Source organism: Coenobita brevimanus, chromosome 50 (assembly GCF_032717465.1).
Source record: "Coenobita brevimanus isolate Jiangsu-jjx chromosome 50, ASM3271746v2, whole genome shotgun sequence".
Taxonomy (NCBI): domain Eukaryota; kingdom Metazoa; phylum Arthropoda; class Malacostraca; order Decapoda; family Coenobitidae; genus Coenobita; species Coenobita brevimanus.
Window position 1 is genome coordinate 40,826,753 of NC_137003.1, and position 19,136 is coordinate 40,845,888.

Here is a 19,136-nt window from a genome sequence, read left to right on the forward strand (position 1 = left end):
ACAGCAGGGCTGTTCCAGTGGCTTTATTGTGTAGAGCATATACAGTAGAAGTCTGATCTTTTGGCATCTGTGGGACCAGGCTAGTGCCGAAAAATCAAAATTGCCGAATAATCAAAAACCCTACCCACTCAGTACCTTATATATATCGGTGAACACTATCATTATTACTCATATCATTACAGATGTGTTTGGAGAGAGTACTGTATACTGTTCGATACTGTACAATACTGTATTAAATACAGTACTATACCTGAATATGAAAAATAAAGAAATTAGCAAACATATATAAATGTTATGGTACAGTAGGCCTACAAGTTCACATGCACTTACTTAAACTTATAGTAGGTTCCATATTTACATATGTACAATAGAAGGGGTTGATTGGAGTCTGCTACTGCTGGAAGAAGTCCCCTGCAGTAGAGGGTCCTGCAGCAGGCTCTAAGGACTCTTCTCCCTGTTGCTGCGGCAGTAGAGCTTGAGGTTCAGAGACTGCTGTAGGTGATGGAGAGGAGGGAGCAGCAGAGGATGTAGCTTTCTTGGCAGCTTTTTTGAAGAGGTCAAATAAAGTTGCCTGCTTCACAGATGCTGCCCTTTTAGTCTGGAAGTCCCTGAACATGATGTGATACTGCATCACTTCACCACTGTTTAAATGAGATGAGCCCTCAACAGACTGCAACAATTTTTCATAGGCCTCTGCTGCTTCCTTCCAGGTGACCTTATGCTGCTCATCTTCCTCCATTTCATCATCACTTTCAACTTCCTGGGCTTCCATGGCCTCAGGATTTGTCACACTCATAATTAGTTGCTCATTGGTCAGCTCTTGAACAACTGGTGTATCAGTGTCTTGCTCCACCCACTCAGCAGTGTCATCATCGGTCAATGAGCTTAGGGTATGGGACTGTGGGGCACCTTGAACAATTTGCACAATATTTTTGTAGTCACTTAACCTCTTGTCCCCAAAGCCAACAAACTCCTCTGTGTCAACCTGTTCCTCCTGGAACATTGCACCTGGCCACAGCTTTCTCCAGCATCTTTGCAAAGTTCCCTGCTCCACATCTTGCCAGGCTAGGGCAGCCATGAAAAGTGCATCTTTGATGGTGAACTGCTTTTGGAATTCACGCACTGGAAGCGTAGAATTCAGCAGTTGTCTATCAAAATCAGCACGGTAAGATGTCTTAATTTTCTGGATGACTCCCTGGTCCATTGGCTGAATTAATGCTGTCACATTTGGGGGCAGACTCACAACAGAAATGTTCCCATTCGCTAATTCACTGGCAGGAGGATGAGCCCTGCAGTTGTCCAGTAGGAGGATGACCTTAGATTCAGTAGGCAAACCCTCTTTCACCAAATTAGCTTTCACTGATGGAACAAAGTGGTGGTGGAACCAGTACGAAAAAGCTGCTGCAGTCATCCAAGCATTTCCTTGTGCATCATACCAAACTGGTAAATGTTGGACATTTTTCAATGCTCTCGGGTGCTTATATTTCCCTACGATAAAAAGTTTCAGCTTGTGTGTTTCCGAGGCATTTGAACACACAAACATTGTTAAACGTTCCTTGTTTCGTTTAAATCCTTTGGCTGCCTTTTCTCCTGCCCCAGCTAGAGTCCTTTCAGGGATACTCTTATAAAAAAGGCCTGTCTCATCCGCATTATGTATCTGGCAAGGCTGAAGCTCATGGTCTTTTATGAGATTACAGAAAATCTCACTGTACTTCTTGGCGGCATCAGCATCAGTAGACATCGATTCACCACTCACATCCAACTGCCTGATGCCATGCCGAGCCTTGAAATTTCTCAGCCACCCATCTGAGAAAACACATAGTTCTGTTATCTTCATTTCAGCATAGAACATTTTGGCTTTTTCTATGATGATAGGCCCCGAAACAAGCTTCCTTTCTGAATGCTGTGCCACAAACCACCTATGCAGCACTTCATCCAGCTTACTTAACTTTGCTTTTTTCATTGCTTTCCTTTGGGTTGTACCGGAGGCCTGAGAAACAAATTTGAATAGATCGTTCTTCTGTTTCTTAATATCGTAGATTGTAGAGGAGCTTACATTAAACTCATCCATTATCTGCTTCCTACTCATACCAACCTGTAATTTTTTCAAAAGCTCAGTTTTCCGAGCAATAGTCAACACCTTATGTGTACGCTTTTTGCTTTCACCAGTTAACTTTCCACTCTTGGAGGCCATTACAAAGCATGCAGATGTTTACACTGTTCACAACACATGGCTGGTCCACTCAGATGTTACAAAGCTCCAGTATGATGTTACATTGCTTACAGCGCACTCGGATAATAATCTCGGATATATTTCAGTACAAAGTTCATAAAGCACACAGATGAATCGAGAGAAGTCGGCAGCAGCACGGCAACAACTCAGAAGAATGGCGAAACAGATTCTCTTTCCCATGCTAGACTCATTACACGATTGTCTTCTCTTTATGCTGTGGAAGAAAGAGCTAGCCTCTGAGCTTCACAGCAGTGGTAGACTCGTTCCGTCACTTCCACTATCTCACTCACTAAGGCGGGTAAAGGCGGGTAGCTAGCTGGCAAGCCTCATGGAGAATTCCAAGACTGACGAAAACAGTCGGAATATCTGTTGAACAATCAGATTTTCGTAAATGGGACTATTTCTCAAAACTGCCAAAGTGTCAGATTTGCCGGGGAATTGGATGCCGAAGAATTGGACTTTTACTGTTTAGACATTTGCGATCTGACTTTGGATATTAGTGAGTTCATTTAAAAATTGAAAAAAATCTGCAGTAGCTCAAAAAACATTTACAGTATACCATAGATGAAATCAGAAAAAAGTAAATAAATAAACTTACAACCTTTGAAGATGTTGCAATATATGGTTATATAATGCTAGTTAGTTTATTTAGAGGTCGATATTTGGGAAAATTCATTAGTTAAGGCCATCCATCAACCTCTGATTCAAGGCTTTATTGCCCTAATAGAAACATAAGAGCTTGGTGTTTGGGTACTCAGTCCGTGTATTGAAGGTGAGAGTAAGCAGTTGCTTTTCCCCTTGATCAGCATTATGTGAGCAGTAAATCCCAACCATTCCTAAGATATAGACCTTCATGGGCTACATTTGGCTAAAGCGTCATAACTCACCAGACCACCTGGCATCTATTTATTGGCAACAGTATATGGTTACCACCCAGCATAGTAAATGATTTCTTGGAGGATAAGAAACTGTTTTCCTTGATTTTTTTGGAATATAGGAAATTGTTTGGCTTGTCACTCACTGTAGAGCCACCTGACTCCTTATGGTTAAGTTCTGGTTGAGGGAATGAAACTCTTCTGCTTCCTCCACCACTCAACTAAACTGTCATGTTACATACAAGATCTCATTTTTGACTGCTGCTGTGGTTTGGGTTCTCTGACAATATTTGTGAAGCATGATGGCATAATAAATTGTCTGTTGTCCATCAACACCCAGCATTTAGTCCATAAATTGTTTCTTTTGTTTGAATAGGAACCTTTCCATTCATGCATGTGACTCTCAAGTAAAGCTTAGTGCGGTTGGCTGCCAGAGAAACATATTTAGTGTTTTGGATGTTTTTGTAGAGACAATTATACAGGCCCTGTCTACTGATTTCTGTATATTGTACAGCTTTGTATTTGAACATCTGTCTGCTCACTTCCGTTTCCAGTGCTGACATCAGTAGGCCTAACAGAAGAAGTGTTTTATCATGTTAACTGTAGCAGTGGGTAGGAGACAACAGAGTACAGTACAGCATTTGGATTGCTGGTAACTTCTTTGCTTTGGTGACATAATTTTTACTTAATTCTTGCTGCCTTCTGTTGATTTTATCAGTTTAGTAGATTGAAACTATCGGATACGTTTATGTGAAGCTGCAGAATGTGGTGAAAGTTTTTAGCATATCGGAAAGAGGCAGGATTCTGGGGGCTTGAGTGATGAGTAAATGGAAGTGTGGCCCATTGGATTGGGCAAACTTGGGCTGTCTGGATATTGCTACTCCTCACTGTACCCTAGGAAAGTTTTTAGTGCATCAAATAGAGGCAGGATTCCAGGGGCTTGAATGATGAGTGAATGGACGCATAGCCCATTGGATTGGGCAGACTTGGGCTGTCTGGATGTTGCTACTCTTCATCCTACCCTAGGGTGGTAAGGGAGGTCTGGATGATAATGATGATGATGTTAGTAGAGTTATTAACTACTGTAGAGGGTTAGATATAGATTTCACTAACATTATCACCACAAAAAGTTTCCCATAAAATTAACGAAATCGTCTAAGGGTGCGGACATGTGTGCTGGAAGCATGTGTTCGATGTGGACTCAGCTGTGAATGTGTTTCTAAACATGGTTGATGTACCATTGTCATGGACAAACTTGTAACGTTGTGTGGAAACATGATGGTAGAGCTGGTGCAGATGTTTCCTCCACCAAACATGAATGTAGCAGATCAGGGATTGTACCTGTCTTTGTTCCTGCTCCTCATCAACGGTCATACTCATATAGCACCACTGCTACAGCTACACCAAGCCGGACATATTGAGTGGCATTGCAACAGACATGTTTGGACACTCTCTGCCTTAACCAGAATGAAGCCATTTCCTTAAACAATGTCAGCAGACATGTCTACATATATGTTTGTTGGCTATCATGGTTGGGAACATGATTCCAGCCTGTTCATAACACATTTATAAGGAATGTTTCGAACAGTGTTGGAGGGCATGTATGTCTACAGTTTAAAGATAGCAAGAATGAATCACCAGAATGTCACCTGATTCAAAAGGTAAACAGGTTTAATCCGATAGTTGTTAAAGCTGTTTAGATTGTTGATCATTATACTGTATTGGACTTACATCTTGTTACCAGAATATTCATTCTGTACTTGTATCACCTTAACTAGGCCCATATTTTTGTCCTTTTACAGTGTGTTTCACAAAGCTCAGTGGCAGAAAAAGACAATGTTGTGGCTTGAGATCTTTTTCCATTGCACGTTTTCATGACTAGCTTCATATTTTAGTGTTAATCTCTTGTCACAACACATCATTCAAAATAAAGAGACGGTAGTTTTTGGCCAAGTTAAAGTAAAAAGAGTGTAATGAATGGGCACTGTTTAAAACCACCGCAGGTCAAAGACAGTTATCACATTTCCAGTCAAGTCAGATGTCAAGTTTCTAGGCTACAGTTTGTCAGATTCCCAGTTAATTTTAAAATTTTTCACATTACACATATTTCTGTTATTATCACCAGTTATAGTACTTTATTACTTGGGTATGCTTCTACCAGATAAATTTTTGTAACATTTGTTATATTGTTAGTAAATGTTGGTGGTAGGTGGGGGCACTCACCATCCACTCACTCGATGTAGTGCTGCTCTCGGGTGTCTTTCCTTCCTTTCCTTTTCTTCCTTCCTCTTCTGTCATTCTTTACTTCATTCTTTCCTCATCCTTCTCCTTACAGGTGACTTTACACTCCCTCTTTTGTCTATTCTTCATTGTTTCCTTTTCTTCTGCCTATGGCTGACTCTACACTGAGTGACAAGCCAAATGGTTTCCTGTACAACAGGAAACCATTTACCACACTGGGTGGTAACCATATAACCAGATTATGACACCTGGTGGTTTAGTGGGTAATTGCAGCGCTCCAATCGGATTGAGCCGGTGAAGGTTTATATCCAAGGAATGGTTGGGGTCATTGCTCACGTAATGCCACACAGGGATGAGTGAGGCTGGTCACTCTCATCTTAAATGTCAGGACCAACATGAATAGCCCAGGGCTTCTACACTCCTTATGGGGCAAGATAGGATTGGATGATGGATGGATGGATGGTTAGTAAATATGTGATTAGACATTTGACTTAGGTATGCATGTACATTAATTTATCAGACTGGGTTTGCTCATGACTTTTAATTTGGTAGTTGAGAGAATTGCTATATCTTCTTGTATTTGAAAAGCACATCTTCCATCCACCTGATGACCATTCAGTCCTTCGTTATCCCATCAGGAGTATTGGAGCCTGGGGCTTGGCTGTTCAGTCCAGACATTTAACGAGTCCAGTTGTTAATATCATTAACCCTTTAAATGTGGATCGTCGCGTTTGTGACGCTCGGCGAAAAGGACATAACGGCGGATCGTCACGTTTGCGATTCTAGTAAATTTTGAATAACCGCGGGCAAGCAGGCTCCACCTGGTATTGTCTATCAGTACCACCACCCTTTAGCTACAATTAGCATACTTTACCTTTGTACTACTGACCTCCGTTGTTGCCAAGTATCGCGTTTTTTCCCCTCTCCTCGCCCACCACGGCCCGGCCAGCCTGGCTGTGATACATGGCAGCGCTCTGACTGCTCAGAACTGTAAATCTGCGCTCTCCTCTCACAAGCAGTTTATGCTAATAGGAAACATTTGTTTCCCCAGTTGTAACACTAGCTTTTTTTCGCACAGTTTGCCCCTGTTTAGTGTCAGTTTACTGCAGGCTTTCAAAGTGACATTATGGCGAGTTCTAGCTCTTCCGAGTCAGTGCAAGCTGCCGACAGGAACGAGAATAAAGTGACGGGCATAAGGCAGAATAAAAAGCATGCCGCGGTGATCTTTTGGGAAGTAATATGATTGAAAATAATGTAGTATACATGTTTTTAGCTGTGAAAATGAAAATGTTTGTTGAGTGACGGGAAGACCGCCGCTGCGCAGCATGTCGGCTGTACGCTTCGTTGATTTTAGCCTTATTTTCAGTGCTTATTGTACAAATACGGATTCCAAACTACCTTTATGTTGTAGTATAAAGTTTACTGTGACAGAATGAGGCTGTGGTAGAGGGGAAACCGGGTTGCTGGAGGTGTGAAAGTGAAGATTTGGTTACCCAACTTTGCAAGTCTCCACAAGTCCTTGGGCAGTCCACGAAGGCTCAACACCTGTCTGTGGAGAAAGCTGAATGTAAGTACTATCTGCCATACCAAGTATAATGTTTTAGGGTTAATCTCTGATTTTTGGCTAATATTTTCCTACAGGTACTCAGACCACAATACAACACCGCCACTCGGGGGGGGGTCGACTGTTCACGGCCACGTTTAAAGGGTTAATGCCTATTGTAAGGAATGATTTCTTTGAGCAAAGGAAGCTACTGTTTTTGGCTTGTTACTCAATATAGAGCCAATTGATGAGGGAACTGCATTGATTGGATGGTTGGCACCCCTATATACCAAAGACAAGTGCACTTAAAAAAATATATATATAAGTTTTTGTGGGCGGTTTGTGCATGTGAGATAAACCTGAGAATTTTAAAAACTTGAATGATAAATGAATGGATTTGTGCCCCAGTTCATCGGACTCTGTACCTAGTTATCAACACTTTCTGCATTTCATCTTTTGTTTTTGTACCCCACCCACCCCATTTTACAGTGAGAACTCGGATAATGGTGGTGTTAAGTCCATGTGGATTGTCCGTTGTGGCATTTGTTGGCACTGTTTCACTGCTGTGCAGTAATTATGTTTGTGTGAATTAGAGCCATCTGTGTTAGGTGAAAGTTTGAGCAGTATAACTTTTACAGGAGCCACAAGATGCAGTCTTCTTCGAGTGGTTAAAGCAGTGTCATGCAGCTGAAGATCTTCAGGACACCTGGGACAGAATAAATATACTTTTCCACAAGCTTGCCACTCTTGAAATCTTTCCCACAGTTCCAGTCGTCAGTGAGATTACTCAGTTGTTCCAGAAAAAATTGGGCTGGTCGGCTAGATATGTAAATATTCCTTCAAGGTAGGCATTTATATGTACAGTATTAGATATTGGTGGAGCCCGGATGTTTAGCAGGCAAAAAGTCAAAATAAAATGGCAAAGTAGGCAATAAAAAAAACATATATTTCCAGAGCATTTATACCATAGAACTATAAATCTGTTCAATGATTTAAATGCTGACAAATGCCTGTGATTAACAAGAAAAAGAGACAGAAAATATTAAACACAGCTACAGGTGACACTGACTGAAAACTTTATTGTTACACATATTTAGATTAATTGGTCTGGTTACACAGAATAACAAGCATTTTCTTGAGGTTTTCAAATTTGAACCCATTCTTTCTGTCAGATGGGAGATGCCTGAAAAGCAAGAATGATCTCCACCTCCACTGACTTAACAGGGGCATATTTAAAACATTCCACAGTCTGCGGATCCATATCCCCAACATCCACATCAGTTTTTCTTCAAGAACTTTTCCAGTTTTTTTTTTTTTTTCCCACCAAGTCTAGGTTTGCAGCAATCACTTGGTCACATTTTTCACTTAGGCTACAGATTTTACTTTCCCTCCGGGAATGTGAGTGATGTCCACAACGATTGTCTCAGAACACTTCAAAGCATCAATCAAAGGCAAGTTATTCTTCTTCAGCACGGTGATGGCCTCTGGCAGCTTTGCATAGTTTGAAGTGATGAATGCAGGATCATTATGAAGTGACTTCCCCTTTAGTAGTTCCTTCATGGTGTGGATAGCAAAAGAATCAGTGATATCAAAACTCGGTATGATTTCTTGAAACCTGTCAAAATTAGAAGCACAGTACAGTACAGCCGAAATCCATGTTCCCCCCCCTCGTCAGAATTGGCTTTGGTGGCAGTGCGAGTTGAGGTGTCATTTCCTTGAAAAGCATCACACCTTGGTGGGGCATTAAGAAGTATCTTCTTGCCATTGGAAACTAATTTGTCAACACTGGAGAATAGTCTGCATACATGCTCTGCAGTCCAGTGAAGTGCATGGGCTAAACAAGTCAGGGGTATCTTTTCCAGGAAGAGTATCATAACCCCTAGGGTACGCAATTCTCCAGCCTCGACTATCCCCCAGGACGCAAAAACGGGCCTATTTTTTGAGTTTCTCAAAGGAAGTTTTATGCCTGATTTATAGAGCTTGAATTTACACACCTGAAAACGCAAACCCCACCCTCCTAGACTCAATAGTTACCAAGCTATGGTCCGTCAAAGTTGATAATAGTTACCTGTCACGGCCCGGATGAGAAAGAAAATATGCCGCTTGCACCTGTTTTCTTCACAAAAATACCTACAAAAATCACCAAAATCAATTTTTTTTTTGTTGTGTATAGATGTTATAAACCATTGTAATGTGCTTATAAAAAAATAAAATGGTGACAGACCACCCCCTATAAATATGATAAATAGTAAAAATTATTCTCCCCTCCCCTCCCCTCCCCTCCCCTCCCTTCCCCTCCCCTCCCCTCCCCTCCCCTCCCCTCCCTCCTCCTCCCTCCTCCTCCCCTCCTCCCCTCCCTCCCCTCCCCTCCCCTTGTAAAATAATTGTGGTGTGCATATCTGTATGCAAAGACACGAATAAATTACAGGTAATATTAAAAAACGCACCATAAAGCGTAAAAAATATGCAGAATATTCGAGGCCAGGGAGGTAAAGATAATGCGTGCTAGGGGGTTGGGGTGGGGGTGGGGGTGGGTGGTGGTGGTGGTAGGTGGTAAGGCCAGGAGGGGGTGTATGGGGATGGAGGGATGGGAGGAGGCCACCACCAGACACAAGGAAGGGCCCCACTGGAGTACAAGGACATGGAGGGAGGGTAGGGGAGAAATACCCTCCCCCCAGATGACTGGGGGAGGGGGGACATGGGGGGGATCCACATGGGAGGGGGGGATGCATGAGGAGGGTGTGGGAGGGATGGTGGTGGTGGTAAGAAGGGTGGGAGGTAGGGTAGTAACAAGATAGTGGGGTAGAGGGACGTGGCGAGGGGGAGGTGGGGGTACACCCCCCACCTCCTGGGTACGGTCCTGGGTCCCCCCCTCCAGTGTGTCCAACGCTTAGTTCTGATTGCTTAGAAGCCAACCACGTCACAGCTGGGGTGGAGCCAGCTGCCGTCATTTTTTTGTGGATGTTGCACGATCGGCGTTGTTCGTCCTTTTAAGAAATTGCGCAAAACGCTTGACCGATGAGCTTAGTACATTAGGGGTTAAGTGCCTTTGCTGCCTTCTGCATTTAAGGTGCTGCATCTGTCAGAAAGAGAAGAATATTTGTGTGCTGGATGCCTTCTGGCCAAAGCAAAGCAAGAGCTGTCATAATAAGTTGAGCCATTGTTGAACTGTTAGTCTTCTGGAGTTCTTCTGAGGTTAGCAGGTAAATTTTCGGCATCTGAGCAACTTCCAAGGTACAGTACCAATAATCGTGTTGGCAATAAACCCACCCACGACATCTGTTGTCTTATGTGAAGTCCATAGTTTATTATCCTTTATTTCACCTTTAATTCTTTGCATCATCAAGGTATAGTTTGTGTCCACATAATTCTTCCTTAAAGTAGACTTGCTTGGGATTTGTTGTTTTGTGTATTTTTCTAATAGAGACTTGTTCTCCAGTTTCCACAGTGGAATACCAGCATCAGGAAATGCATTACACAGCTCTAATGAAAAGGTTGACTTGCGGCTAGGGGATGCTTTGAATGTTGTCAGCAAACTTGTTTGTTTGCACACTGATTTTGTCCTCTGAGCAGGAATTTGACGTTTAGCAGTCTACACATGTTGCCAAACAACTCCCAAACAAGCTTGTTCAGCTTATTGCCGGAGGATGCACTAACTTTCAGTATTTTTACATTCTCTACCGCTCTGGAGCAATCATGGTCTGCCGTTGGCATTTTACTGATGTAGTGTTGCGTGTCTCGTGCCAATGAAAGCAGTGTTGTCAAGTGTAGTGGAATATTTAATTAGTGCTTTGGTTTGATAACATTTTATGGGTGTGTGTCGAAGCTTCAGTTCTGTGGATAAATTGTGGTGCTCAGAAACTTCTGTCTTGTGCCTGGAGTGTTACTATTTCGAAATACACTTGATCCTCGATTTGGCGGACCCCTATTTCCCAGATTTCGGATTTCCCGGACATGGGCTGAGGCCGGACAATATTATCAAATGCCAGACAAATGCCCGTACAAGTCTGGGATTCTCAACAAAAGTCTGTCCATTATTCTCTCATACAAAACTATAATCAGTCTGCTGCACAATACAGTATAATTTTAGCAAGGTTTTGACTCGATAAAGGCCATTTGTAACACACACAAGAAATTATTTTCAATCATGAAATGCATCTTGGCCACCAACCTGCTTCACGCCACCAGCTCCTAACTCGTGGCAATATCCCATTTGCTTCTTTCCTTTCTCAAATGCCACTGTAAATTGTTTATTGCATAACACAGTAAAGTTTAAGGAAGGCTTGGACACAATAATATTCATAGGTAATAAAGAAAAAAAAATTCTTACAGACAAAGTCAGTGGGATCCATTCCTACTCACTAAGCTCACCCAACGTGGTGTGACTAAATACCGAATCGGCACTTTTCACTGGAAAATATTTTAATTTTTTTCGCCACAGTGGCTCATACACACTTAAATATCTGAAATCTACATAAAAAATTTTACTTAATACTGTATAACTTAATTTACCCTTTAACCGCGGGTGTCATTCCAGAATGGCGTTGCAAAAACTGGACCAAACCGCGGGAGTCATTCTCGAATGTTTGTGAATATTTTGAATACCCCGCGTTTTTTCCGTGCGCCAATTGTTTCAAGGGAGAGTAGCTATTAAGTTCTTTCACTCCAGCCGACCCCCCACCTCCCTCTTCCCCCCCCTGGGGCCCCACCTCCCACCCCCTGGGCCCCCCACCCCACCCCGGACCAAACACGCATCAGTATCTGTCCAGCTGTGTGAGTGACAACACTGCTGATGTGATAGTGAAGTGCAGGCAATTACAGTGCATTTTACCTGCCTTAGTGAACACAGAGTGGGTGTTTATCGTATGTGCAGTGTTCATATATGTTTATAGTATTATTATCAGAATGAGGTTGGCATTTGGTGATGGTGTGTGAGCGAAAAATAGTGATTACAACACCGCTGATATGGCAGTGAAGTGCGGGCAATTACAGTGCCTTTTACCTGCCTCAGTGAACACAGAGTGGGCGTTTATCGTATGTGCAGTGTTCATATATGTTTATAGTATTATTATCAGAATGAGGTTGGCATTTGGTAATGGTGTGTGAGCGAAAAATAGTGATTACAACACCGCTGATGTGGCAGTGAAGTGCGGGTAATTACAGTGCCTTTTACCTGCCTCAGTGAACACAGAGTGGGTGTTTATTGTATGTGCAGTGTTCATATATGTTTATAGTATTATTATCAGAATGAGGTTGGCATTTGGTAATGATGTATGAGCGAAGGTAATGGTGTGTGAGCGAAAAATAGTGATTTTACACCCCTCACTTCTAACGGCACTGCCTGTCCTGTGAAAGTCAACAAAGTCATGAAACCTACATCAATGGAAAGCTGAAGGTTAGTACTTTCTACTGGTACCTTATTTTTTTCTCTAGCTTTATTCTGTGCAGCGTTATTAAGGTTTAAAGGTTTGTTTACATTTGGCTGGAACCCCTGCGGGAGAGGACAGTCAGACCAAAACAATACCCGCGGTTAAAGGGTTAAAAAATTAGGTTTCAAAGCTAAAATGCACGAATGTTAGCAGGTATTTCCCCTTCAGATCGTCAGTGTTTATATCTCGGTCAGCTGATGAGTGGTTGGCCAAAGTTAGCAGATCGTCAGCTAACCCTGACAGACTTCTATTTTGCATAAATATTTCGAGTACAAGAAAAATGTATCTGCATTGTAAATCGATATTTATCCAAAACAAAAGTCCGTCAAGGTGAGTTGTTAGGCTAGAGGCAAAAACTTCTGCTAACTTAAAGAAATTTTCACTCTGAATCCTGATTTTCTATTAATAATTAAATTAAGCACAAACTTTTGACAGAATTTCAAATAATTGGGTGTGCAAACCTATATGGTGATAAAGATTGATGTGTTTTCCAAGTAAAATTGCCGATTCTGTCCAAGATTGAGATCATATTCGATGATTGTTTGTATCTCGATCAGCTGATTAGTGGTTGGCCAGTGTTAGCAGATGTTTCCCTTTAGATTGTCAGCACACTTTGACAGGCTTCTATTTTGTATTAATATTTATTTTGAGTAAAAAAACAATGTATCTACATTGTAAATCGATATTTATGCAAAACAAAAGTCCATCAAGTCGAGTTGTTAGGCTAGAGGCAAAACACTTACACTAACTTTAAGAATTTTTCACTCTGAATCCTGATTTTCTATTACTAATTAAATTAAGCACAAATTTTTGACTGAATTTCAAATAATTAGGTGTGCAAACCTATATGATGATAAAGATTAAAATATTTTCCTATTAAAATTGCCAATGCGGTCCAAGATTGTGTGTTTGTACTTTGTATCTCGGTTAGCTGATTAGTGGTTGGCTGACCTTGTGGTGCTCTATTCCTTGCTCATTTTCCTCTTTTTCCTCAGCTTTCTGATCTTCTTCAATTATACCCTCCACATTCTCGTCAACAACTGTCAAAAGAACCATTCTTAGGGTTGTAGCTAGCAAAATACAGCTATTGTGACAGTTATTATTATTGTTATTGCATCATTGTTATTATTTTATCTACTGTGTATGTTAGTTATGTTGGTATAGGTAGCCCACATTCCAGAATTCTCTAGATTATCGTAATAATTGCCAGACAGTATTGGAGACTTCGGATAAAGTATGGTAATAGTCCAGGGAATGGTATGTGGGGCCGGACTTTTGCCATTCCCGGACTGGTCTACCCCCCTTTTAGTCCAGCAAATTGAGGGTCGAGTGTATATGCAAAAAAGGCACCATAGGCATTTCTTTAGTAATGAAGGCGCTCCAGTCGGATTGAGCCGGTACAGGTTTATATCCAAGGGACAGTTGGAGCTTATAGCTAATGAAATGCCACACAGGGATGGGTGAGGCTGGTCACTCTCATCTTAAATGTCAGGACAAACCCCGGGCTCGTACGCTTCTCATGGAGCAACATAGGATTGGATGGTAGACGGATGAAATAGGCATTATCACTCGAATTCCCACAAAAAAGGTGAAAAAGGCATTTTGTGGTATATTGCCTAAACATCCGGGCTGTAGTTATTGGACTAGCTATGTATTTTAATAATTTTCATCAGTGCTTTACAATAGAGATGACGCAAATGCAGCCTTGATCATGTTGCACATAACCTAATCCTCAAGTATGAAGTAAAGCTGATGATGATGATCATGATCATGAGCACCCAGGTTTTTCATCAGTATACTCTGTTAATGTACTGTAGATTATGTTGTTGTATCTGATACATAGTATTAGTGTGAAATGTTTTACATATTAACTCCTTCAGGCATCTTGATGCTATGCATCATATCTTTATGCAATTGCAGTATAAAAACCAATGCAGTATAATAACCAGTGAAATTTTTGTGAGGTGTGCTGTGCAGTTCTCCATCTTTTTTTATTTTTTTTCCGACTCTGGGCATAGGCTTCACAGCCTGCTATCAAGGCCCAGTAGTCCTCCTACATACCATACACCTCTACATGTCACCACTTCGGCGCTAACACCCACCGTCCATATTGAATACATGCTAGGGCTGTCTCATACAGGACTGGTGCATTGGCATCAGCGGGGTTATTTTTACGACATGTCGGCGGGTCTTCTGGTAGATCAGTAAAGTCTGATTTAACGAAATTGAAATCCTTATACTGTTCCCTGCCCCAGCGGGGATTTGAACCTGGGTCCGGTAGGACTGCAGGCCACCTCTCTACCGATTGAGCCACCGCCTCCCCCTAAATTGCAAATTATTGTAGGGAAAAGCCATTTAGTAACTAACCTTACCCTACCTACCCACACCCATTTGTGCAAATTGTGTCTGTGAAAGTGGAAACCAATGAGGAGAATGTTATTCAATATATAGCTTTCTCTCTCTCTCTCTCTCTCTCTCTTTCTGTACGGTAAAAGTCCATTAATCCGAATGGCAGTGGACCGAGAATCATTCGGATTATCAGATTTTTCGGATTTTTGAGTGGGACCCCTAAGACAAATTCATGTTTAAACTGAAATTTTACCAAATGGATCACTTTTCATTCATTCATAATACAATATGGCACATATTAACATTACTTATTACACAGATTTTTTACTTAATAATGTATTACTGAAGACATGAACTGCAATTGGTAAATTAAGAGATGTTATGGGTTGTTTAACTCATCAGTAATGCGTAGTGTTGAAAACAGCAGTTGTAGGCAGGTAAATCCAATTGGAGAGAGTAAGTCCAGAGTTAATAATAATATGCACGTATTGTAAAAGCACAAAAACTTAATACTGTATGTATTACTGTGGAAAATTCCTTAAACCTACGGTACGGTATACAGTATTTCACTTTGTTTGTCACTTTCACTCATCGTCCTCGAGCATCAGCTCCGGACTACCTGCTTCTTCTAGGGTTCTTTGAGGTGCCTTCTTTGGAGTGTGGGTAGCTGGTCTTGGGTTGTCATGAGTGGATTTACCTGCCTGGTTGCTCATGCACTTCAACTAGTCATGGGTATCAGCCTGCCTGATAGCCTGCGCACGTTTCTTGTAGAACTAGTTTTGCAAGATATGGAAATTGATCACCTCAGCCCCATTGTAATGATTATTTTGTTCAGCGAAATGCACCAGTTCATCAAAGTATACAGAAGCTTCCTTCCATGAAACTTTCACTGTCTTTTCTACTTCTTCCTCCTCCTCGTCTTTTTCATCCTTGGCATGTCTGGGTTAATGACACTTTTCATTATGTTACCATCACTCATTTCTTCTTCCCAGATCCAAAAGTGGTCGGTTGTTTACGAGGAGTTGCCGATCCATATATTACCTGATCCATGACCACACCACTCGGCACTTTGGCGCATTTAGCGGCCAATTTGAATGTTTTAATTTTGATTTTTTTTTACTTCTAGAGTTTTTGTCAGCCTTCTTCCAAAATTCGGATTATTGGGATTTTTGGATTATCCATGTTCGGATTAATGGACTTTAACTGCATATATATATATATATATATATATATATATATATATATATATATATAAATATATATACATATATATATATATATATATATATATATATATATATATATATACAGTATATATATATATATATATATATATATATATAATATCTCCCTATTTTCTAACTTGTATTCTTTAATATTATTGCTGCTAGGCATTTTCTTGATAGCTCATTGTCTTAGATAATTGAGCATAGGGAAACCCTTCTTGCCCTGATGTGGTTAGCTGATAGAAAATGTATTTCTAACCATATCAGGAAAGAGAGCTTATATATAAGAGAGGGCTAAAGGAAAAAAAATTTTATGCTCAGTTCTTAAAACTATAATAGAGAAGGGTAATGGAAAGAGAACAATGTATTGAATGCTAAATAAATGCCAAAACCATTATTGGATGGAGGAAGTAGGATCTGTTTTATCCTATGCACACTGACTGTGTGACTTCCTCTTTGCGTGTCAGAAATGCGTACATTTTTCTCTTGCCCTCATAAAATCACCTAAGTGACACTATCATATAAGCATCACATCTGCATTTCTTGACTTCATGTCTCTGGTCTCTTTCATCTTCTTTACTCCAAATGCATCTGCCTTCTCACTGTGACTGCCATATTGTCATTGTAGCATTATAGCACAAGCATTGATGAAGTATGCCTGTGACTGCTTTTTGCAAAATGTTTTTCGCTCATTTTTCCTTTGATAGGATTTGTTCATTCAATCTTTTTGTGTTTCCACATTATTGTTTTTCTCAAATATCCCCTGTAATACAGTACAATGTATATTTATTGTGGTACGTTACAGTAAATATTATATTCACCATACATTGAGTGCAGTCATAGTAGGAAGAAATTACAAGAGTGGAGATGAACAGCATCTTATTAGTTTTGTCCACTTGGCAGTTTGTTTTTCTCTCTATCCTTAGGTAAGAAAAAGGTCAGGATGATGATGATAATAAAGAATAATATACCCAGGTATTGGCCCTGCTGTAAAGCTTTTGATTTGGAGAAAATTGTGAAACTGTGTGTGTGTACTATACTGTATTTACTTTTCATAATTTACAGGTGTAGGTACCATTTTTAGAGTTACTTCCCAAATATCGGACATATCCAGTGTTCTAGTATGTTCTTGGCTTCAAGGATACTGGCTTATAGGGCTTTTACTGTATGTTATACCTTGAACAATCTTGGATGTTCAACTTTGTATTGACGGTTGTAGTTATCAGTAATTTCCTGACACTGCTGTAGGGTAAGGGCATATTTACCAAAACAGCAATCTGTTGAAAATTTCAGTGGGGTGTGCCCAGCATGCAGAGTGAAGCTGCCGGCTGTGCATGTGAGCAAGGAAGAGTTCCAGCAACTACAGGTGTGTTTCTGAGACCAGTGATAGTTTAATATGAATTAGATTGCTAGTATTTCAGTCGTATTGTAAAAACAAGTATGGTTCTGTTGCCAATTTGTTTTAAGAGGTGCCTGCAGCATTTCTAAAAGAAGGCCATAAAGGGAAATTATTGTAAAGTGCAATAAATATCAAAGAGTACAGTGGGCTCACACAGTACGTGTGATCATAGTGCGTGAATCGTATAGTACACGAGTAACCAGAAATCATAACCATAAAAGATTGAATGCACGAGTTTAGCCCACAGTGTGCGAGGCAGAGGCTAAGAGAGGCCTAAAACCTCTATTTTCCCTGACTACACGACCCCCCCCCTCCCCACACGATGTGCCCATCGTGACTTAGAAGCTCATGGGGAAGGTGCTCAAGATGATTCTACAGTGAGATCTCACCAATAACGACTTCAACAGTAGCATGTTCAGCAATAGTGGTAAGTTAGAATAGATACCCAGTTTCTCTAATAATGTTTGGATTCACTTGAATAATGGTTATTTTGTGGTAAGTTAGAATAGATACCCAGTTTCTTTAATAATGTTTGGATCTACTTGAATAACGTTTTTTTTTGCGAATGCCAAGTTGTTATACTGTAAATACGTTCATAACAAGATGAGGAATGAAACAGACAAACAAGAAGAGATGTGAAATAAATTTCCGAAAATGTGAGCAGTAATGAGGAGATGGAGGATCCTCCCCTCACCACCTCCCCTGACTTGCCCACCGCCCTCCCCTCCACCTCCACAGCCCCACCTGCCTCACCTGCTTCACTTGGCATACCTGCAACCCCTACCATAATGACTGTTGCTGCATTCTGGAAGAAACATAACATTCGACAGGCCGTAAATTTCTTCATCAAAGCCTGGAATAATAAAACACTGGCAACTGTTAAACACGCGTGTTGTGGCTGGGGCGGCGGGGGCACTCTAAATGTGTAGCCGCGCCTAGGAACCCCTGCTGTTTAAGTCCGTCAGGCCTGTCGTCTACTGTTTGTAAGGTGACTGACCATATTTTTGTTATTTTAACTGCACCTGTGGTATATGTCTTAAAAATATTCCTTTTATTATGTCTATTCTATCTGTCTAGTGCCAGACACCTTAATCCCTTAAAGGGTGGTCACAAACAAATTGCCTCTATGTCGCCCTTTCCCCCCACCATTTCATTGCTCTGCTCCCAGCTCACACCCCCCTCTCTCATGTACCTCTCCATTCCATCCCTCCATCTCATCCTTGGTCTACCCCTCCCTCTCCCCCCCTCCACCACACTCACATACACTCTCCTCATCAGTCTCTCACCCTTCATCCTTTCCACATGGCCAAACCACTTCAGTGTGTTTCTCCTAATGCTTCCTATCACATCCACATCCACACCACAACGCTCCTTCACTTCCTAATTTGTCAGTCTGTCTCTCCATGTGACTCCACATGCTCCATTCAAATAACTCATTTCCACTGCCCTCACTCTTGACTTCTGTCACTCCATCAAGGTCCAAGTTTCACTTTCCATACATTAGAGTTGGTATCACAGTACCGTCATGTAGTAGCTTTTTCACTTCCATGCTCACTTCCCTGTTTCTTATCACTGCTTTCAAGGAACCGGCAACCTTTCTTCCCTCTAGTGCCCTTTCAAGCACTTCACCCTCTAAACTTCCATCCTTACTCATCACTTTACCCAGATACTTAAATGCACTCACATTTTCCATTTCCTTCTCATCCAGCCTCACTGTACATTCACTGACTTCACTTCTCTTGGACTTTTCCCTACATTCACTGTTAGATTCCGTTTCTTACACACTCTCCCAACCTCATCCACCAAGCCTTGCAGCTCCCCTTCATCTTCACTTGACAGCA

General features: G+C 41.2%; 1 protein-coding gene across 2 annotated transcripts in view; it reads left to right on the forward strand.

Moving 5' to 3' along the window:
- The window catches only part of mldr (mitochondrial ribonuclease P catalytic subunit), a 72,865-nt gene that overhangs the window by 6,302 nt on the left and 47,427 nt on the right, over window positions 1-19,136 (forward strand). For both annotated transcript variants that reach the window (XM_080272380.1, XM_080272381.1), the window contains exons 4-5: window positions 7,531-7,736; window positions 17,190-17,262. In XM_080272380.1, the coding sequence (XP_080128506.1) occupies window positions 7,531-7,736; window positions 17,190-17,262 (279 nt within the window). The remainder of the gene's footprint in view (window positions 1-7,530; window positions 7,737-17,189; window positions 17,263-19,136) is intronic.